We start from the raw sequence: 23,235 nt of genomic DNA, 5'->3' as shown, positions 1-23,235 counted from the left end.
TCATCAATGGCTCACTCAGACTCCTGTGAGGATACACACACACAAACACACACACAGAGAGAGAGAGAGAGAGAGAGAGAGAGAGAGAGAGAGAGAGAGAGAGAGAGAGACAGAGAGAAAGAGCAAGAGAGAGGGAGAAAGTGTATATGGAAAACATGCCGTCAATTTAATCACATTAAAACTAGTATATAATTATTGTTGAGTGTGCGTGTGTGTGTGTGTGTGTGTGTGTGTTTGTGTGTAAGAGAGAGTTAATGAACGAGTGAGTGAGTGAGTCAGTGTGTGTGTGTGTGTTTGTGTGTGTCACTAACCGAAGGTAAAACTTCATGGCGCTAGTGACAGTTTTTATGTCCCAGTCACTGCTGCTGAAATCGACATCACCGGGGCACTTAGAGTCTGAGGGAGTCGAGGAGAAACAGATGGTTGTACCATGGAAGGAGACAGAGTGTGGAACATCGTTAAGGCAAAATACACACAGACGAACATACATACAATATGGATAACTTTGCTCAACTTTTTTCATAAGAGCGTGTGTGCGTATGTCAATGAGTATGTATGTGTGGTGTGCATACCAGTGTTTGGGATGTGTGTTTATGTGTGTGTGTGTGTGTATATATATATATATATATAATATATTATAAATTATATATTAAAAAAATTATAATAATAATGTAAACATAAAATTTAAATTCCTCACCAAAGAATGCATTCAATAGCTTTTGGACCTGGATGTTGCTGCCAACAGTCCTGTATACCCCTTCTTGGCCAAGGCCTGGAGTGGATAGAAGGAAATTATTTTTTTAATGAAACTCAATGTCATCTCAGTCCTCTGGCTACACTTCTAATTGGTTTCCTGGATGTGACTCACAGAAAACACAGAACATATTTTCAAAGCAGCAAACTATGAGAGTATGTAGCTGTATTGAAAAACAGAATATCAGTAAATCAACAGAGAAAACAGGGGGAGGGGGGTCCCAGGAGGAGCAAATGAATGGAAAAGTACGGCAAAATACAGACAGAACTTCCAACACCATGACAGGATTATATATGAGATAACTGTAGGATCTGTGATCAGCATTCTATGATACATCTCCGAGCAAATGACCCGAGTGGAATTTAACTTGATTTTTTAAGGCAGTAAAAAGCATGAGAGATAGGAAAGACATGTAAGTGTGTGTGTGTGTGTGTGTGTGTGTGTGTGTGTGTGTGTGTGTGTGTGTGTGTGTGTGTGTGTGTGTGTTTGTGTGCGTGTGCGTGTGCGTGTGTGCGCGCGCGTGTGTGTTTGTTTGTGGAAAGGATTGAGAGAGGAGAGGGGTGAATACTGAATGTGAAAAATGTGTTGTTTGTAACAATCCGCAACAAACAGCTGTACCACCTGTCATACTCTGCCTAAAGCTATATACACACTATTGAGAGAGCATGGAGTTTACAGTCACAGTTTACATAACAAATACACAAGAGTGAAAACATTTATGGAACCACATGCATTTAGTTTATAATGTTAAACCCTACACTGCTGTTTTGTAGTGAACAAGTTATGAGGGGTTATCCGAACGTATTCATTTATTACCACAAACATAGTCATTTACAACTACACTAACACTACTTTGACATTTACTTACATTGATAAATGTTACTTTTTTATATTTTTTTGGACTTTTTATGCTTTTAATGTGACAAGATAGTGGAGAATGACAGGAAGTGAGTGGGAGAGAGAGTGGGGGTGGGATCCAGAAAGGACCACGGGGAATCGAACCCAGGTCGCCGGTGTACGGTGCAGGTGCCCCAGCCAGTTGCGCCTACTTTAAAGTGTATTTGTATGATGGCGATATAGGGCCCTATCATGACATTCTAAAGTGCATCGTCACTCGTAAAAAGTCTATTCAAATTTAGTAGGATGTCCAGTTCACATTGGGAGGGGTTTCGTTCTCAAAAGTGGAGCGCATGGCGTAACAAGGTGTTCCTAGGTCTTTTAATCAGTCATATGGGTGTGTTTGGGGCGTAACATCATTTTAAACCAATGAGAATGACATCTGTCATTCCCTTTAACGGCGCAACGCGCGATATGTCAAATAAATGCATCGGTATTTTGGCATTCAACGGCGCATTTGAAGGAGGCTGCTTGCAAGACCGTATGGAATAGTCATTCTTAAACCATGCTTTACTAAAACCTAGCATAGCCTTCACGCATTTGCACTCGTCTATTATTTGAACTCATTGGCAAAGTGAAACTAACTTCACCAAGGAGTCAGTCAACGACAAGACAGTTATATGCAGTTACTTTCACTATTGACTGACAATGGGTTACCATAGAAAACATAGGCTGGAAAAAGCAACACTTACCCTAATGTTGCTCAAATGACTAAATAAAACAACATTTATCCTGCAGAGGAGTTGCTTATATCTCGTGACAGTGCGTCTTCAGCTGTGCTCCATACTTGTCTCTCGCCTCTCCCCTAATCACTTTTAACCGTCATTACCAATTTGCAAATGATGGTGAATAACTACTCATCATGAGATGTACAGTATTTCGTAATATCTTTATTCTAATTATTTTTACCATTGTAATCGTGCAATTTGTAATGCTTTGCATGGACGTGCGCTGGTGTGCGTTCATGAATGATAGAAGGATGGTGCGTGCACCTGCCAATATGACTGTTGACATGCGCTCTTAAAATAGCATATGAACAACTCGCCATTGACTTCTGACCAGGTTTAGGTGGTGTATGATAGCGATTTTTAGACAATGCGCCAGGTCCCTCCCTAGGTTGTTAATTGCCACACCCCTGGGCGCAATGCTTAAAAAATAAAGGTGCAAAATAACGAATTCAACTTCGCGCCGGTGAATAACGAACTTTACGCCATGCGCTGGTGACCGAAAATACAGCCCATGGACTGTTTGGTAGTTACTATCTCTATCTAAGGAGCTTAGACTCTTATTTAGTCCTTATTTGCGGAGCCTTGCAGTAAGCAAAGCTGGGTAGTATCAGATGCCGACGATCTTTCCCCTTCACAGGCGACTGTTTTTATCTACTCCTGGCGCGGGCTCAAAAAGCACCATTAAAATGTCTATTGGGCACTAAATTATCTCACACACACACACACACACACAGAGACAGACACACACACACACACACACACACACACACACACACACACACACACACACACACACACACACACACACACACACACACACACACACACACACACACACACACACACACACACAGGCAGAACCAATGACAGTACATATTAGTATATGCCATTGGGCAGAAACGGTCCATTGAAATATTACCTCTTTGGAAGGCCTTGACATTCATATGCACATGCACACCAAATCACACACAAACAAGAGTCTAAGACTCTAAGTGCCCCGGCTAACCCTGCTCTGATGCTCCTCTCCCTCTTCTCTCTCACAAGAACCCTCCTCTCGTCTTGCAAACTGCTGATGTAAAGCACTGCTGCCCTCTACTGGCCAATGCAGGAACACATTTCCCCTCCTCAAAATGACTCATTGGAAATCATCATGGTAACAAACCATAACGCTATAGCATAACTCCTGTGTTTAATATGCTTCAGAATGTATCTCACCTTTGGTCTCAACATAGTTGATGCACTTTCGTACAAACTTGAATCCAACCTCGTTCAGCTCCACTGCAAAGAACCCGAAATCATGTTAAAACAAGTCTCCTATGAATGTCAATACTACTGAAGAATACTATCTTCTATTAAGGACTTTGGACTAAAGTCGAAACCCTTTTCACATATTTATATTTACTGATAGCTATTAGGACAGTCTGATGACATTTAGCCAAATTATTAGTAAATTATACTTACTTTCAGCTTTATTTTGAATAGGATTATGGTAAATCTGAAAATAAAAGAGACACAATAGTTGGGAATAAGTCATATCATGAATATACAGTACACATTACTATTGTATGTCTGTGTGTGTGTGTGTGTGTGTGTGTGAGTGTGTGTTTGTGTGTGTGTGTGTGTATGTGTGTGTGATATTTTACTAGTAACCATGGCAAATCTGAAAAGGAAGACACTCACTGGCTCTTTCCCATCCATGGCCTCGATCCACTGCTTCCTGTTCACCTCTGACACTGCCTGCAGGGTCAGGGGACTGTTCCTATGGCAACAGCCCAGACACCACACAGCACACATCAGTAGTGTCATTGTGAGACAGACACAGACACATATTCTCATGACTTGCCATTGCACGAACATACAGTATTTAACTACAACTGTCTGTTGACTCCTTACATGTTCAAAGAGTGTAAATGTTGTACACACTAGGATATATGAGGTTAGTAAATAACTCTCTCTGTGTGTGTGTGTGTGTGTGTGTGTGTGTGTGTGTGTGTGTGTGTGTGTGTGTGTGTGTGTGTTCCAAGATCGTGCCTACACCGCCTGCCTGGCCATCTGTTAGGAAGCGTATGTGGTCCTTTTATTGGCAGCTGTGTCTTTGTGGCATAACATGGATCTCTCATTGAGCTCCGTGCTACCCGACCCCTCCACCCATCCCCACCCCGACTGTTTTAGTGTCCATTGGCCCCTGGCTCCACCTGCTCCATCATCTGCTGGGCTGCCTCACTCCACCCTTGCGGTCACACTCACTTTTTCCATCTAAAAACTGCCTGGGGGGTAAAGCAATCTGGAGAGTACCGGAAAGTTCACCTCTCATGGGTTTGAATCTGCAAAGTATCGGAAAGTTCACCTCTCATGGGTTTGAATCTGCAGAGTATCGGAAAGCTCACCTCTCATGGGTTTCAATGTCGAAGCAGAACCGCTTGTCGATGGACTCGGTTTTCCGGCGGATGCAGGACTTGAGGGTGAGCTCCGAGGTTGTCTGACAGAAGTAAACAACCTGTTTACACTCTTCACTCACAGCATGACAACAAACAGCTGCATGCACTTAGCGTTAAGCAATAAAAAACTGTTGACCTGTGTTTTTGAGTGTGTGTGTGTGTTTGTTTGTTTGTTTGTTTGTTACACCATGTCATAAAACCCACAAATGACTAAGCTACGCTGTTAAGATACCTGTTTGGTTGTAGTCTTCTGTTCAACGGGCACCATAACAAAACGTCTCTTGTCTTTGATGTACTTGCAGTAGTACTTCACCCAAGTCACGCCCAAAGCCCCTGAAATGTAAAACACACCAATCCAGAAACAGGGAGGCAGGGAGGGACAGACAGAGACAGAGATTAAAGGAGAGAAAACACAGAAAGAGTAAGAAGAAAGAATGCATGGGACATGTCGATCAAGCTGATGAAGGGCCATCCTCTTATCAGGCATCCGCAGTGTATTGCTTTGTTTGAGCACAGGCGTCTAAGTGCTTACATTTCTCCTGGACGTAGAGGTAGCCTTGGATGGTGGCCTGCCCATGGATCTTGCCAATCTGAGAGGGCTCCCTCATCCTCTTCATCAACTCCTCCATTTCCTCTCGAGTGCTCTCAAAGTGGTTGCGCGTCTACACATACACACACACACACAGACACACACACAAAACACAACACACACACAAACACAAACACACATAATTACCGCCATCATAATGACCCCATGGTCTAATTCCTCATGATAGCAGCAATTCACGCCCCATTAATAAGTATTTGGTGCTGCCCCATTGAGGTGATGGGCAACTGAGGGATATTGCTGAGCAACCACAACTAGCTCCATGTGTTCTTATTGGAAGATCATTGGGAATGTTTCCACCGGTAATGCTCGGGAGCATTGCCCATTGCTAAAACATTCGCCTTGTGTACCATCAGCTTTAGTGTTATGCATTAAACATTCTGCTAAATATTTTCAATCTGCACTACAGGATGGACCTCACTCACGAAATCTGAGCTTTTCCCCCTTTTGGATACAAGACTAAAACTACTACGGAAACTAACCTTAGTTTATGTAGCACAACAATTTTGCAGAACCTGCTTGTACCTGCTTGCTGTAACACTGCTGTTTGATGTAACACAGAGACAAATGGAAAGGAGGAAACTGCACTCAAAGGCCAATGCTTCAAAAATGTTGTTAAAATTTAAGCCAAAATAGTGTACAAGGACTCAGAAGGACAAGGCCTTGTACAGATTCTTCTTAGGCCTTGCCGCTTGTACACTGCTTCCACTTTAAAAAACAACAAAAAAAACACTGTTGGAGCATCAACCTCAGTGCGGTTTCCTCCGTGTCCTCCTTTACACTTATCTACTTCATCTGTTGGACTCATCAGACACCCCAGGCAAACCCTTTTATACATAGACCTCAGCATAAGGCATACACTGCAAAAAATATACCTTACCAAGTGTTATAATCTGATAAAAAATGTAGTTAGTATTGTTTTTTAGTAAAAAGATACTTACTTTGAGCTCTCTTGTAAGATTATTTGACCTAAAATAAGTCAAATTCTTCTGAAATTAATATATATAAAACTATTGATTCTTGATCTGCCAGTGGAGTAAGTAATTTTATCTTAATTTAAGATAAGATTGAAAATGTAAGACAATTTAAGGTACATTTACTTAGTCCACTAGCAGATAAATATACTTGTTTTTATATCTTAATTTAAGAAGATTTTGACTTATTTTAAGTCAAATTATCTTACAAGAGAGCTCAAAGTTTTACAAAAAAAAATACTATCTAGATTTGTTATCTTAATATAAGATTATAACACTTGGTAAGAATAATTTTTTGCAGTGCATACGCCAATCTTAACCCTGCTGTAACAAACAGAGATATTTCCCCAGAGGGAAAATTCAAAGGGAACTGTTCCGGCTTTTTAGGTTTTAGTTCCTGAGAGGGAACATTAGTTCCTTTTCGAACAATGCAGGGGATATTCTCAGTTTTGGAATGACACTCTCCTCACCTCCACATGAACCCGTCACCCTCCGACCCAACCCTTCCCATCTTTCCCCCTCACTCACATTCTGAAGGCTGAGCTGCAGTTCCTGTTTGTAGGGCAGAAAGTCCTGAGTCATTTCCACAGTCAGGTTATTGAGGGTCAAGATACTCTGGAGGAACGCCAGTACCTGCAGATACAAATGGCATCATGAATACACATACACACACACACACACACACACACACACACACACACACACAAGATACTCTGGAGGAAGGCCAGCACCTGCCAAACCAAATGGAATCATGAATACATGGTTTCTTGCACATAACAAGATTGTGCTGTACACACACACACACACACACACACACACACACACACACACACACACAGAGAGAGAGAGAGAGAGAGAGAGAGAGAGATGAATGTAATTTCTTTGGGAAGCCTTGATGTTCACATACACCAAATCACAAAAACATACATACAAACAAACATAATTAGCCTAGAAATCTAGACGCACCCTAGCGGCAGCAAATGTAATCTGCAGCCAGGGTAGTCTAGCAACTCTACGTTGGCTTGAGAGCTGGAAAAACCAAACTCTGGTCTGTTGTTGCAGGCAGCTCACTGCACTGGGATTAGTGTGTGCTTCACCTCACTGTGTGTTCACTGTGTGCTGAGTGTGTTTCACTAATTCACGGATTGGGACCAAATTTCCCTCACGGGATCAAAAAAGTATATATACTTACAGTATACTTATACTTATACTTGGAGTTAAGCTTTTCTTTGAGAAAAGAACAAAGAACGGCACTGAAGCCATTCCTTAAAAAAAGAAAGATTGGTTGTAGCGAAGTTTGAAAGACAACCGTTTATCCCGCCCCTCGGATTGAGCCCTGCCAATGGTGTGTTCCTAGACCCAACATCTTGATGTGGGTCTGGCTTGTCAGGCTAACACATAATAGCATAACTGACAGAACCTGTGAATTGAAATGCCACCTTTCTGGAAGGCTTTGACGTTTACACACACATCCACATCCACAAGTCACACATACACACACACACACACACACACACACACACACACACACAGGCCAATGAAAAAGTCGTAAATACACACCCAAGTCATACACACTAAAAACATAACAAAAGAAGGCTTGAGGATTACACCTGTTTAGAGGCTGTTAGGAGTTTGACTTTGGTCCTTTTAAGACCTCAACACCTGGTGTGTATGAGTTTGTCCAAAGGGCATGTTTGGGAAGTATGTATTTTCAAGATGCCGCCACTACTGGATAGAGATGCAGTTGCAGGTAAAGGTTTTGGACAGTCGACTTTTTGCTTTAATATGGTTTAGAGAGAGAGAGAGAGAGAGAGACTGGGCAGTGGGTGTATGTGGTATTCCCCTTGGTCTTGAGACATGTTCCCACAACAAAAGACTCATTTCCCCTAATCATCTCAGGATAATCAAACCGTCACTACATTCTCTGGCAAACACATTCAGTTTGGTTGTTTATTTTGATCAGACACCTTTTAGTAGTTGTTTAGTAAATTAGGCCTTATCAGACTAAAAGGCCCTTAATCCCATTTCTAAAATGAATTTAAGATTAGAGCTTGTTTATGACAGTTGTGGATGGAGTTTAAGGAGGAAATGAATGAGACTGATGCAGGAAGTTCATTTACCGGCTCCACCACATCAAACTTCTTCCTGTCTTGCACCTGTTGGATCTGGTAGACATATTCTACTGACGAGTCGTAGAAGTTCACCCTCTCTTTATCAAGCTGTTCGTCTGCCTGAAGAGAAACACATTAACACACGACACAGCCATTCATAAATATGACAATACATACGCAGTATATCATATACATCACCCTCACACTAATGTGAATTGCGTACGTACACACCTATAGACCGAAATATTTAGTACTATAAAAAGTCTAGCCAAACGTTTGTCAGTAAGATTGCAGTAATATGGTTGTTTCTTATCAGTGTGTGACTCAATGACTTGCCCTGAGGGACTAAACACATTACATCTCTGATACTACCATGTGCACACTGTGGGGAATACACATGGGGACACAATGCATAAGATCTAGGAAAACGGCCCTGAGGTGAAATTGATCCTGATTATTTATTTAGAGCTTGGACCAAAGAGCTGGAAAAAAAGCTAGCTCAGTTGTGCAAAAATGAAACGATGCAATGCTGAGGGCCAGTGAGACGCGAACATCAGGAAGTACTTGGCCATGGCGCTGGCCTGTGTCATTCACATGCACGTGTTCACCACACACCTCCTGGAGCTGTGTTTCCTTCTTCTTGGCTGAGAGGTTCACATGTTTATCCAGCTGAGAGTAATACTTCTCACTCTCCTTCTCAAACTTCTTCTTTCGTTCCTGCGTAAAGCACACACACACACACACACACACACACACACACACACACACACACACACACACACACACACACACACACACACACACACACACACACATACACACACACAAGCCACAATAAATCATTTATTAGGCACGAATAGGAACCTTCTGAGTGGTTGAGGGCATTTTCTAACCTGTGTACAAATGTTTGCACAAGCTATAAGGACAAAGAGAAAGTCATTTTTAAAAACATAAATACTGTGTGATTGCCACTGCAGGAAAAGGCTGAGTGAATATGGAAACTTTGCAGCATTTGGACAGTCTAAATGTGGACATGGCTTGGAACGGAGATAGATGTTGTGGTCAAGCCGCATCTTTAGTAAACTAATTTCTATTCATAGAGCCTTAAAAACCACACGGCCTGGTTAAAGCTCACAGTCTGACCAAAATGGAGACTGCAAAAAAAGCCCTGCGTTTGCAAAGCTAACCATGTGTGGAAGCCAAACACTTCTGTTACAATTACCCTAAAAACATAAACCGTAGCGCCACATGAACTAGCTGTTCATGTAATTGTTGCTAATTGAGGAAAGATGAGATCCATCCTCTTTTTTTTTAGCTAAGATGTGAGCTATCGTAACCGAGTGGTAATGTGTATTTTGAAGGAGAGTTGCAGAAAAAACATATAAAAATCACTGATGTACTATATGAGTCACTGCTCTATGATCTGTGACTAACAGAGAATATCTGAATCGTATTAAATGAAAAGTTAATGAGTAACATTTGTTGCTTCATTACATATATTTGTAGCCGTTATTCCCTGCTCACCTGCACAGTGTACACTGTACATTCCCAGCACTCGCCAATGTTTTGTGTTTTTATTAGTATTATTGTGCTATTTGTGCTATTGTGACCATTTTTTTAAATCATTTGCCAGAACAACGGCCTCCAGCTGTAAGCTTTATCAAGAATCCTCAGGCACAGCTGGTCTTCAGAGATAGCCATTTATAATCTCATCCGATGGTTTGTCTCCACAACTGCTCTTTGAATTCAGAGGCCTAAATCACAGAATGTCCAGGATGAGTTCAAATCTCTGTGTCTGATGCTTCATTCACACAGTGGTGATTAATGACCCACCAACACGGCAACAGTAAGGCACGCTGGGAGAGGTGACGAGTAAACATGTGACATGGTGCCAGCTGACCACTGTTGATAAAGGCTGATAAAGGTGTTTATAGGTCAGCGCTAAAGCAAACGTAATGGGAGAGATAGCATTGTTCAGGAGTGGCGGCTGCACATTCGAAGCCAGTACCTGCTAATCTCACACAGCTGCACACAGAGAAGTCCACAAAGACTCAGACATGAGGGACCGAATGGATACGGTTTTCTTCAGTGCTTGTTTTTCCAGCAACTGTCATTTTCTTCCCCTAATTCCCCATACTTGCATTCAGACATGCACAAGCACGCAAGCACACACACACACATGCACACATACACACATTCATACACGCACACATACACACACACAAACACTTACTTCTGCATTTCCAAAACTGATCCTTTTTCCACAGATCTAACTTAAGCCCAAGTATTACAATTCCTAAATAATGTTATGGCGGATTCTAGCTTCCCCGCCGCAAGCTCTGTCTGAAGCTACTAAGGGTTTTGCACTAAAGTAAATATTTAGAAAAGCCACTATTGCAAGTGAGTTCTAGTTTCCCTAGCACTGCCTTCCTTTGTATGCATGTGAGTTGATGTTTGTCAGTTGCTTGTGTTTCAACATGTGTATGCAATGCATTGCATAAGATAGGAAGGAGGAGGAAGTGATACAAGAGCAATATGAGGAACAATATTGCAATGCTGCATGGAAGAATAAATGTATAAATGTGTGTGTGTGTGTGTGTGTGTGTGTGTGTGTGTGTGTGTGTGTGTGGGGGAGGGGGTATGCAAGCAGCATCAATGTCATACTCCATAAATCAGAGTTTCTCCCCTCTCACAGTGTCTTCAGCCTTGCTACAGACACAGACATACATACACACACACACATACACACACCTGCTTCACTTCTAGTTACTCATCTCATCACTCACCTTCGTAACGCCAATCTGCTCCTTACGGAACTTCTCCAGTGGTTTGATGAGCAGATCACAAGCATTCTGAACCTGAACGAGTAAACAATTCCAGATATACACAAGAGAAGTGTTAATTTCCTTGTGCTGTAGGCAGGGGGTTTCCAACAGTGGGCAATCATCAACCAAGCCTATTTTGCATTATACAACAGGATACAAGACAATGCACAGTGGGCAAAAATACACTGGCAAAACATAACCGCTTACTTCTCCAAACACCCACATCCCCATACACAATTGAAAAACCTGACAGCAGCAAATCCCTTCGAAAAAAAACCTGAATTTAATGACATGTTTTCCCTCCTCTCTGTGGTCTTTATTTGAGAGTACGGGCAGTCTGGAATCATAAGAGTGTGCTTCAGCCTCTCTTGTGCAGATGAAACCTGGAACGTGCAGAATATTTCCAAAGAGTATGGCTTAACATTTTAATGGCACAGCATCGGCCTATCGCTGGCTGTCTCGACACCCTCATGTCACTAATGTTGCTCCAAACCATAAAAAAACTACAAATATCTCTCAGTAATGTGTCTCATATCTGACCTAATTCCCTCATCTGGTCTCCATGTCTGCTTTTCATGTGGATGAAGCATTTCTTTGGAACACAGAGGCTCTCCGGTTTGTCTTTAGGCATTCGTTTGTCTGTATTGGAGGAGTGTCAAACATACTGGGCCACAGTGTTAGCTAAATCAAAAGCATCAGGTGAGTCTGACTCACTTCACAGCCAGCAGATCCAGCCCTACAAGTCTAACCAGACTCAGGGCCTTCCACAAAAGTATTGTGACTTCTTTTTTTAGCACACTGATGTTATGCTATGTAGGGTTAGTGTGTACACAGCCTCCAAAAGCTTGTTTTTCTTTATAGATACAAAGACTACACTAAGGGCAAATTATCTGTTTAAACATGTCAGCACTAAGAGAGGGAAGTATAATATTGACTTAAACTGACTAGTTCTTCCTCTCTTCCAAACATATAATTGCTTATAATTGCATTGTGCCTACATATTTGAATTGTTGTTGCATTGTTATGCAGAAGCAGCGGTTAAATGTTTATGTCAACATTGTACTTTCCTCTCTTAGGGCTGACATGATTACCGACACACAAGTTTAATTATCAACTTTTGTTTGTTAGAAATGTTAGAAATGATTGGCACATGAAAGTTGCCTTGAACTTTAAATAGAGGCAGAAGGAAAGTGTGATAACCAACCAGCATCATCCTGTCATTTTCCACTTCCTGGAGCAGACAAGCAAACTCACGGAATGACTCAGCTGACAGAGCAAAACAAAAACAATATGGCATATCAGTGTCAAGCACTGTAAGCTGATAACTTACACAAAATTACTTTATCACAGCGGGACATAATTGCTATCAACTCATGCACACAGCTAAAGCAAACATGATCAAATTTAGAAGTAAAAGGTGAATGAGAAACCTACCAATATTCATTTCATCGTCTGTCAGTGAGTCTCCGATAAAGTCAAACTGGAAAAACTGAAGAGTCTGTGAAAACTTCTGAACAGCAACAGAGTATCCTTCAGAAGAAGAAAAAACAGAGCATAACCACATTAAATGATGCATATCAGTATCGCCTCCTTTACATCCAGAACATATAAGAACAACTGGAATTGAATGGGGGGCTGGGGCAAGGTGCTCAGGGGATGGTATTAAGCTTCTCCAGGGGAGGCGAGTAGGAGAGGCCCAGGCTTCTGTCACATAGCCGTCTGTGTAGGCCTCATCTCTCCATGAGTGTATGGGAGGTAGCAGGGCACACATGGGGCTTGAGGTAATGGTTTGACTTCCAGGTTACAGTCCAAAGGGGCAAAACAACAAGGTATTCCACAGAAGAGAATAACAAACTTCTTCACCTTCTAATTTTATGTTGCCTGTATACATATTTGCAATTTCAGAAGGATAGGATTATTTTAATGAAATACTTGCATAGTTGAATGAAATAACCTGCACTTGTTGATATGTAGGCTATCCAAATGTTTTGAAGATATCTATGATATAGATATCCAGATGTTTTGTAGATATCCATAATATAGACATATGTGGCTACACACATCATGGAATATGACAGAGTATAAGTAAGTATAAGTATATATACTTTTTTGATCCCGTGAGGGAAATTTGGTCTCTGCATTTAACCTAATCGGTGAATTAGTGAAACACAAACAGCACACAGTGAACACACAGTGAGGTGAAGCACACACTAATCCCGACGCAGTGAGCTGCCTTCTACAACGGCGGCGCTCGGGGAGCAGTGAGGGGTTAGGTGCCTTGCTCAAGGGCACTTCAGCCGCGGCCCACTGGTCAGGGCTCGAACCGGCAACCCTCCAGTTACAAGTCCAGAGTGCTAACCAGTGGGCCACGGCTGAGTTGCATTAAAATTACTGTTGTGGAAGACTGTAGACAAAATAGTGAGTCACCTATAGCAAATACTGGAGAGATAAACCTGTTGACTCAAAATCATGATCCACAGTTACCGGTACTATGATCAAAGATTTAACCTGTGATATTCCATGTGATCACACAAATAATGGTTGTGATGCCTTTTGTTTACCTCGCCAATCATCCAGATGCTTATCCACAGTGAGCATTATGTGACTGTCAACAGTTTGGTTGAGATATCGTAACCACAATTTCATCAAGCTAACGGCGTGCACACTCTTCTAGACAAACTCTTCTTCTCGAGCCCTTCCTTTGATTCACTTCACATGCGGCTCATGGTAGACTTCTACCCTGAAGAGAGCCTGGGTAATTACCCTGGATAGATTAAATGAATATATCCAGCCGCAGCCTCCTGTCACAAAGGGAGCTTTTGTGCGGGAGATGAAACACCACACAGGGGTGAGAGAGGGGTGAGAGAGGGGTGAGAGGCTCTGCAGAGTGGCATCTCCCTGGGGCACAATGCCAATGCTGTTCAGCCGCCATCTCTCTCTCTACTCTCCTTCTGTCTCTACTATCTCCTCTCTCTATCTCCTTCTCTGTCTCTCTTTCTCTCTCTCCATCACACCTATACACCCACATTATGTTATTTTATAAGCGAAAAAAGACAGTTAGTAAGAAAGAAGATATAACCATTTTCAGAGAGCGGAAACCAATTCAAGCCCAACATTAAATAAAGCCCAATGATTTCTCGTTTAGGTCAGCTAAATGCTGCTCTTGTTTCTATTTTCGGCAGCCAATGATGATTACACACCTTGGGAGGATGTGGCCTTTTCAGCTGAATCAGATCACATGACCTGTCCAGCACCACATGACCTGTACTGGATTCAATATCACAGCTCCCCCTCCATCTTCTCAGATCTGGGTGTGGTGCACAACATCACCATCACAACACAACACAGTGCACAGGCACGATGGACTTTGCCATTTGTTTACATAAATACTGGCATATTCAAACAAGTCATACAGAGAGTGAGCTAGTTAGTGAAATGCTAAATCTCATATAGTAGCTCCAATGTTGATAACTTCTGCCCAGTCTATGCAATTCTTACACCTACGCCTCTAAACATATGATCGAGTGGCACTTTGGTTTCCTGTGCAAACGGGAAATGGAAGTGATACTGTGTTGTCTGCAGGTGCAAAAGCAGAGGAGAACTGCAACTACTCAGTGGCACGCCACTCACACGACTTCCCAAGATGCCCTTCTCCTGCCTCCGCAAAAACAGGGAAGAAAGAATACACTAGAAACTGCGGCCAACTCTGCTTTGATAGCACATCACTCAGTCCTTCTATCCCTTCCTCCAACATGTGTCTGGCCATCCGCCTATGTGCCACATGATGCGGAGGGGATTTTTTCTTCATTTGGAGGTTTTCATTCCCCCACTCCTCCACTCAGTGGCCTGCGTGACCTCACTGTAGACTGCTCCAAACAGAGCGAGCCTCTCCTCTGTCTGCAGAGTACACTCAATACCCTCACTGTGTGCATGTGTGTGTGTGTGTGTCAGAAAGAGTCTGCAGCTCAGTTAGTGATATTCATACTATATTTTACGGATTCAATTCGTTTTTTATTTGCATGCACACTGCATTCATTTTACATTTCAAGAATTACTAAATGTCATCTGCAGGTGGCTGAATCTGTCTGTCCCTCTGCATCCTGGATGTCTGAATAAAGGCCCATCTCTTGTAACTCTCCTCAACAGCTCTGACTTGAGGGGCCCATGAGCTGAGACTCAGAGAATTTCAGCAAGACTGGACTTGATTGCATTGGAGTGGAAAATTTGTGTGGCCCTCAAATAGATGTAAAAACTGTAATGACAGCTCAGCTGGAGTGTGTGTAACAACAAATGTGTAACAACTCCGTCACATAAGCCTAATACGACGAACGTGCTAAATTATTACCCTAAAAAGAAACAAAAGTTCACGTTCCCCATGGATGCTTGCCAACAGCCTCTGAATCAATTTGTGCGGCCTGAGACAATGTGGGTGATCCATCTGCTATCCCACGACACAATAAGGGGCCATTCCATTTCAAATCCCTCATTTAAACCGATTAGCCTGGACGTGGATGAATTATGACAACCAACCAAACAAGTATAAACTAATTTGCGTTGACTTCCTAACAATGAATGAAACAGGCACAATTATGGCAACTATTTAGCATATTCCGTTAACTGCTTTGGCAGACATACAAAAAGGACCTCCCTAAAATCCCCCCTGCACCACAAGAAGTGGACCTCTAGTGAGAGAAAGCTAGCCCCACTTACCCTTTATTGCGCTTATAACATTATTCCCATCTTTGATCACTTCTTTGAGAAATTTGCTGGTTCTGTCCAGTTCTTGTTCGTAACATTTCAACCTCTCCCTAAAATCCGGACTATCCGAATAGCAGTCGCTAAACTCCAGCGGAGGATGCCCCATTCTCTCTCTTGCTATACGCACGACACGCTTGGAAATAAGCTTCAATCTATAAGGTGGTTGCCTTTGAACAGTGCGTCCTCAACAGCAGCCCCGAGAGAGGCGGCCTTGTGGGGTTGTCTGTTGTGTGCAAAATTGGTCGCGTTCTTTAATACTCCTATTCTAATGAAGTTTCATCCATCCGCGTAGTAGTTTCGCTGTACATTGCAGAAAGCTCGGATATAATCAGCCCCTCCGTTATGCATGTGCTGATTCCGAGATGTTGCGAGTTCAAGTAATCCAATATGCAAAAAGTACTTGAAGCAAGCGTAGGTCTAAATATGTGTTGTTCTATTTGGGTAACCTTGCTTATAGTCGTATTAAGAGATATTCCTTTGACACTTTTCCTTGTTGTGGGAGTGAATGGACAAATGCGGGTTGGGCCATGAAAAGAAAAAAACGAGAAACTCCCACTACTCTAGCCGTTCTGTTCTCTTAAAGAGACAGGCGGCTTTTGTGAGTAGATAAATGAAGTAAATGCTGCATGGAAATTCTATATGGAATCTAGGACTCCTACACAGATTGCACTTGAAGAAATCAAAGTTAATTAGCCCCAAAGACGCCCCAAATAAATGTTATAGGCAACTGGATTATGTGAAGAAGAAAAAAACAGTAGGTTTATTCCGACACTGTGATTGAATAGATTTAATGCAGCCTACTGCATGTGATCTGAATTATTGTTTAACTGATTTTAATGTGTTTCTTTGAATTATGAGATATTTTACACTAATGTTTTACCTGCATATTCTGCGCGCAGTACTGAAGTGTTTCAAGGCATTCAGTTGACACGTAAACGTAAATGACAAAACAGATGACGTATCCACATTGCATCCGTGTAGAGTCGTAAAGATGGCGGAAGTAGATGAAGCCAACAAACCTTTGGTGAGAATATACGATGTTTTTCATCAACAGTTGTTACTTTATAGTCCGTTGCTATCAGTATTCAGCATTTAAGGATACATTTTATTCAAACATAGACGGACTCAACTGGAAAGTTGTCCAAAATGGTGACCGCAGGATAAGCTGTATCATGGATTAAGTTAACGTTAGCAGATCTTAACGTTAGCGTCATAACAACATAGCTTGTTTAAACGCAACTGTTGCATTCTTTTTACTGTAATGATCGATGTATCTACCTTACTCTGTAAGTGTTATGGTGATATATTTGCAGATTTCACTGTGAGCATTTTGACACGCAGAAAGGTACAGTGGCCTAGCAGGCTAATGAAGTAGCTGTGGTGGCTAGCTATGTCAATATTGCCTGTCATCTTTCGCGTTGACGTTGAATAAAGTCCTCTCTCCTCTATGTTGTATTTGCTGTATAGTATACTAATGTTATGTATATCTTTGAGTAAGCCCCAAGTTCCAGCCAATACTACTCACTGAACTTGTTTTTAGCTTCTGCTGTTATTTCCAGCTAACGTTAATGTTCCTTCACGTGTCACGTTATGAGCTCTTGAATAGGCATGTGTGCATGGTGTGTTGAGTCCTTGCCCACACATTACGTTTAAATGAACGAATTGGCAGTCGATTTGGTCTGAAGATAACAAACATACAAATGCAATCTAATTGGTTGTAGGTAGCTCAACCACATATCTTCTGCTAGCAACAAAGCCTTCAGTAGCCTGCTTTTTTCCCTGCTTACTGATTGTACAAGCTACGCTGAAAAACAAGTTTTCTATGAAATTATTTGTAGGGTTGCATTCATTCATAGGTTTGCATATGTTGTTGTTTTTACCACAGTTTGCCGGCCTGTCAGATGTCTCCATATCTGAGGATATTCCCGTGGAGGGGGACATTACTGTGCCTATGGCCTCCAGTAGTGCCGATGATGAATTTTCCACCCTGGATGAACCGGTCAAAGACACCATCGTAAGACTGCCCCCCTCTTAAACAGAAACCATCACCATGATCTATTTGTTATTTTGTCTCATGGCTCAGATGGAACTTTACTGGAAGGCACCACACTATGAAATTGTTCCTAAACATTCACCTTGTTTTATTGTCATGGGAATACAGTTGTTTAAACAGAAATCTTTCTCTGCAGTTGAGGGATTTGAAAGCTGTGGGGAACAAGTTTGTTCACGTCATGTACCCAAAGAAGAGCTCAGCCCTCCTCCGAGACTGTGAGTATTAAGTAGGCTGCTTTATAGACCATTCAGCCTTCATAAATGTGAGATGAAATCTTCTCACCTTCTGGTTCTTTTTGCCAAAGACTGATGGCATTTACTATCAGTGACCTCTAGCACACTGCGCTGACATTACTGAGTGGTGAACTGGTCTTGTCTTGAATGGAACAATCATGACTGGAAAAAGCATGTCAGGGTTATAGCTTAAGGGTAAAATCAGTTTGCATGTCTTTTTTGTTAAAGCAGTGGTACGTTCTGGTCCAGAAAAGTAATTAACTGACTGGCATGCAGAAACCTTGCAAACACCAACACCAAAAGCTTGCTAGTATGCAAAATGTTGTCTTTTGAGGGTATTGTAGTTTACAATGCCATGTTGTGAATGCTTTTCTGTGGTTCAACCCTGACCACAGAACTACATATTGCATAGCCTAGTCAGCTGGCGTGAATAATGAGTGTGTTTATCTGTCCTTCACATGATGACCATATCATTCTGCAACATACATTTGGAGACAAGTACAAAAACTTGTTGCCTTTAAAAACAAAAGTAGTTGATTCCTTCAAATTGTGGCATTAACAGTTCTCAGTGAGTGAGAGTTCAGAATAAAGTCCATGGAGATTGTTGTTCTGTTCTCTGTGTGTCTGCTCTTTCCTAATGTGTGATATGATCTCCCCTGTCTCAGGGGACTTGTGGGGACCTCTGTTGCTGTGTGTCACTCTTGCTCTGTAAGTATGAGAGAGTTTGTCAGATTTGTGCTATGATGTGTCCCATTATGCTGTCAATATAGGCCATAGGTGAACACAAAGGGTCTCCTTGACATTGTCAGCTTGAAAGAGTGTTGATGAACACTTTGAGGCATCAGTTTAGTCTGCCTTGTAGACAAAATAGACCTCCCAGAAATACCAAATAATTATACAATATAATAAATATAATAAACATAAAAGTGATAAAACAAACATTTTTTCTCAATAATGTCTTACCCTGTGAAATAAAAGGGGAAAATACTGCAGTGAAACATGTCCTGTTCTGATCTAGGTTGGCCTTTTGTGTTTCAGATTGTTGCAAGGAGGCTCAGCAGATAGCAAAGAGGACGGAGGGCCCCAGTTTGCTGAAGTTTTTGTCATAATCTGGTTCGGCTCTGTTATTATCACACTCAACTCCAAACTTCTTGGAGGCACCATGTGAGTTTCCAGTCTATGCCATTCGGGTAACAAAACAAATCCTGATTAACCCGCCCTGAATACAGGTGCAGGAGTAGATTGACAGTAAGACTATTTCGGTTGCTGCCTTTTCCTCATTATAATATTTATCATCTGCCTGCTGCGTTGACCCTAACTGGCTCTGACTTTTGGGCTCACAGAGTTCACTAGAATATTCCTGACTGATTGGAGTTGTAGAAATAATGTATGTGTCCAGAATATAGCCCCTGGGGATGACCAGCATATCAAACACAGATTCCTGACGTGTGTGTGTGTGTGTTTGTGTGTTGTGTGTGCACGCGCGCAGATCGTTCTTCCAGAGTCTCTGTGTGCTGGGCTACTGTATCCTACCTCTGACTGTGGCCATGCTTGTGTGCCGACTGGTTCTGTTGCTGGTGTCAGCGGCAACAGCCAGCTTCGTTGTCCGGCTCGTCATTGTGACCGCCTCCTTCGGCTGGTCAACATTTGGTAAGCACTTTACTTTAGTCGCATTTAATTTGTAAATAGTAATTAATGGAAAATGTTGTTACTGATGTTTTGACGAGATAAAAAAATAAAAAAAAGTAGTGTAGGCTTTCAACAACCCTGGGGTGAAGGAGAAAAACATGTATTTTAAAGGGGCATAAGACCTCTGCATTTTGATTTCTAGTCATGGTGCTCTTGCTAAAAATATATATATATTTTATGGTGACGTGCTTGGCTCTCATCTGTATTTCAAACACCCCTCACCTGTAGCTCAAAACACACCAACCTCTCTGTATTTGGGTGTATTATGGGCACGTCATGCACACATTGGTGGTGAATGAATGTGATGAATATGCGGTACGTTGGTTAGCAATCTAAAACACCCATCTCTCTCAGCTGTAGACCTCTGTAGACCGAAAAAAAGTGGTGTACAGGTGTTCTCCTCCGTCACTGTCTATCCCTCTAGAGTAGGTGCATAGAGTTGACCGACTGACTCATGTTTTGAATTGAGAGTATACAGGTGGGTCTCAAAAAATAAGTATTTTCCAAATAATTTTACACGATATTCAAATTTTGAGAGACCCACTACTGTAACAAGCCTTCATCACAAAAACCTCTTTCTCCTTTGCTCCATGGATATGGCGAGTAGTCACCTGTAGGTGGCAGTGTTGTCTCTTGACTGATCTGTCATTGCCATGCAGTGGTGGCCCTGTTAGTGTCCTCACAGCCTCCTTCCCTTGCTAGTGGGTGCGTGCCTGCTTTAATTCTGCCTTATTTAGCTAAATAGCTCCGGGCTGGAAATCTCAGGAGCTGCCTAATGAGTTGAATATGACAGAGCTGAACAGGTAGAGTAAATACCTACAGGACCCCAGTTCTGATTGGGCATGTTGTCTGCATATCCTGTTCAAATAAAGACTAAGGAGCACTGCATGTCTTGGCTTAGTGCTGCAGTTAATTGGTGCAATGTTTCATACTTTGGGGCTAATTTTCAAGGGAAGTTGATGGGGTGCAGGGGGTTTGATAGCACTCTGGCATGTAGCGATAGCATGTTGTTCACACTGTCAGAGAGGGGATGAGGATGATTATCCTGTCTGGTGTGGTAATTTACCTGTCTCTCAGTCTGCAAGCAGCCATAGCCTTGGGCTGTGTGTGTGTGTGTGTGTGTCACTGTGGAACTTGCTTTAACTGCTGTTTCCTCCTCTGTCTGTCTGTCTGTCTGTCTGTGTGTGTGTGTGTGTGTGTGTGTGTGTGTGTTACTGCTGTTTCTTCCCTTGTGCGTGTGTGTGCCGCATGACTCCACAGCTTCCACCGCCTTCCTGGCTGACAGCCAGCCCCCCAACCGAAAAGCCCTGGTGGTGTACCCTGTCTTCCTCTTCTACTTTGTGATCGGCTGGATGATCCTGACGTTCTCGCCGTCTTCGTAAGAAAAAAGAACCATGTGTGCGTGTGTGTATAAGTGTGTGGTGTACGGCCTACACACAAGGACACGCTCCATGTGCGCCTCTCTTCCTCTCTCTGGCCTCAGCCCCACCACCACCGCCGCTGCTCCTCTTCGCAGCACCCCATTGGTCAGCGGGTGTGTTCCATTGATCATCATTGGTCAGAAGCGACTGGCGTGTTGAGTGCGGCGGACCAGGAAAGGAGCAGCGATGCATGTTCTTTACTCCAAATGAGGGAATGTAGTGGGGCGCAGGCCGTAGTTAAAACCAGCTTTATAGACAGACTCACTCGTCTCATTCGAATGTCATTCCTACTTTTCACTGTCTCCCTCCCTGAACTTTGCTCGGTTGCTTGGTTGCATCATGACTATGGCAGGGGCGGGGATGTACCCGCGGAGGTGAACACTGGCTTGTGTCTTTGAAGGGATTTTTTTTTTTTTTTTCGGCCCTGATATCCTTATCTAATCCTATTACTGGGTATGTGAGAGAACACTTCTCTGATGTGCAGATTAAATGGCATTGCTCACTAAATTTGTGTGTGTGTGTGTGTGTGTGTGTGTGTGTGTGTGTATGTGTGGTCGTTGAGCATGCTGATATTTCCTTCCCTCCTGTGGTGAAGAACCCCCACATAAGATGGACCACCGATATGGAGGATGGAGATTCACACAAACACACACAGACATACACACCACAGTAGTGCACCTCATGCTGTGCATCAGTATGGGTCAAACCACAGGAGCACCTCCCTGTGGTGCATTGATTTTGTGTGTGTGTATGTGTGTGTGCGCACGCGCAAGTGCCTAGCCATTGGAGGGTTGCTGTGATTGTCTCGAGGGATTTTTCTGATTGAGCATTCTATAGTATAGAATGTGACACACACACACACACACAGAGAGAAAGAAACATCCTCATACTGTGCAACCTCGTGTGTGTGTGTGTGTGTGTGTGTGTGTGTGTGTGTGTGTGTGTGTGTGTGTGTGTGTGTGTGTGTGTGTGTGTGTGTGTGTGTGTGTGTGTGTGTGTGTGTGTGTACACAGTGCCTCTCTGTGGGTGATATTTTGTTTCGATGGAAGGTTTATTGATGATTTTTGTTTTTATTTCTGTTTTTATTAAATCAAAAATGAAACTGACAATTTCTTATTAATAGCTAACACATTTGATTGTGTTGCTTGGTGGTCATCATAGTGTTTAACATTTAACATTTAGTATTAACTTGTCGATGATTTTCATTTCTTATGCTTCATTTTCTCTTTTTGTTTAGTTTATGGATGGTAAATTTAATATTTATTTCCACATTTGTGCACAGCAATTGGAGAAAGTTTTTTTCCGGAACACGTATGCCTAATGTGACATAATTAAAATGTGATAAAGGTGAATTTCTCTCCAAGTTGTCTTTATCCTCATTTATCCAAAGTGTATTTATTACACCTTTACATAGTGATAGTAGAGGTCATATGATTGACACAGAATTCCTTTTCGCCCGGCTTGCCTTTGTGATGCAAATACCTGTCTGTTCCCAATGCACTGTGGTCAGAACACCATGGATCGCACTGCCGCCTGAAGCTTTGATCCCTCCATACCTGTGAAGCCCAGTTGGAGCAGGTCATTTAAAGTCTCTGCACATCGCTAGGATCTAAAACCTTTAATATGCTGCTGCTCCTGAGAAAGACAAAGATTGGGCTCGTCGGGGGTGTCGTCTTCATCAGGACGTAGGGGTGGATGTCTGTGTTGATGAAAGGTCTGCGTAAAGACTGAGTGGAGCGAGTGCATT

At 42.4% G+C, this 23,235-nt stretch overlaps 2 protein-coding genes across 2 annotated transcripts in view; one reads left to right on the top strand and one right to left on the bottom strand.

Annotated features, from left to right (window-relative positions):
* ophn1 (oligophrenin 1) overlaps positions 1–16,614 on the bottom strand; it is a 30,599-nt gene extending 13,985 nt beyond the window's left edge. The window contains exons 1-16 of the mRNA XM_076273577.1: positions 16,045–16,614; positions 12,769–12,864; positions 12,539–12,600; positions 11,296–11,367; positions 9,125–9,226; positions 8,519–8,629; positions 6,927–7,031; positions 5,350–5,479; positions 5,050–5,150; positions 4,767–4,858; positions 4,060–4,138; positions 3,841–3,874; positions 3,595–3,657; positions 698–772; positions 312–396; positions 1–23 (exon numbers count right to left, since the gene is read on the bottom strand). The exon at positions 1–23 is cut by the window's left edge and continues 36 nt beyond it. Of these exons, the coding sequence (XP_076129692.1) occupies positions 1–23; positions 312–396; positions 698–772; positions 3,595–3,657; positions 3,841–3,874; positions 4,060–4,138; positions 4,767–4,858; positions 5,050–5,150; positions 5,350–5,479; positions 6,927–7,031; positions 8,519–8,629; positions 9,125–9,226; positions 11,296–11,367; positions 12,539–12,600; positions 12,769–12,864; positions 16,045–16,198 (1,384 nt within the window). The 5' untranslated portion in view covers positions 16,199–16,614. The remainder of the gene's footprint in view (positions 24–311; positions 397–697; positions 773–3,594; positions 3,658–3,840; positions 3,875–4,059; positions 4,139–4,766; positions 4,859–5,049; positions 5,151–5,349; positions 5,480–6,926; positions 7,032–8,518; positions 8,630–9,124; positions 9,227–11,295; positions 11,368–12,538; positions 12,601–12,768; positions 12,865–16,044) is intronic.
* Positions 16,615–16,976: 362 nt separating this feature from the next.
* Positions 16,977–21,995, top strand: yipf6 (Yip1 domain family, member 6). Its single transcript, XM_076273578.1, has 7 exons — positions 16,977–17,116; positions 17,978–18,106; positions 18,282–18,360; positions 19,044–19,086; positions 19,417–19,542; positions 19,868–20,028; positions 21,328–21,995. Exons 1-7 carry the CDS (start codon positions 17,084–17,086, stop codon positions 21,447–21,449), a joined length of 693 nt encoding a protein of 230 aa, XP_076129693.1. The 5' UTR covers positions 16,977–17,083; the 3' UTR covers positions 21,450–21,995.
* Positions 21,996–23,235: the final 1,240 nt, after the last annotated feature.

This window comes from Alosa pseudoharengus, unplaced genomic scaffold (assembly GCF_046254945.1).
Source record: "Alosa pseudoharengus isolate Yale_2024_CS ecotype anadromous, Long Island Sound unplaced genomic scaffold, YU_APseudo_1.1 YU_APseudo_1.1_scf_8, whole genome shotgun sequence".
NCBI classification, from domain to species: Eukaryota; Metazoa; Chordata; class Actinopteri; order Clupeiformes; family Clupeidae; genus Alosa; species Alosa pseudoharengus.
Note: the sequence above shows the minus strand (reverse complement) of the source record. Positions and strands in the feature narration are given on the sequence as shown.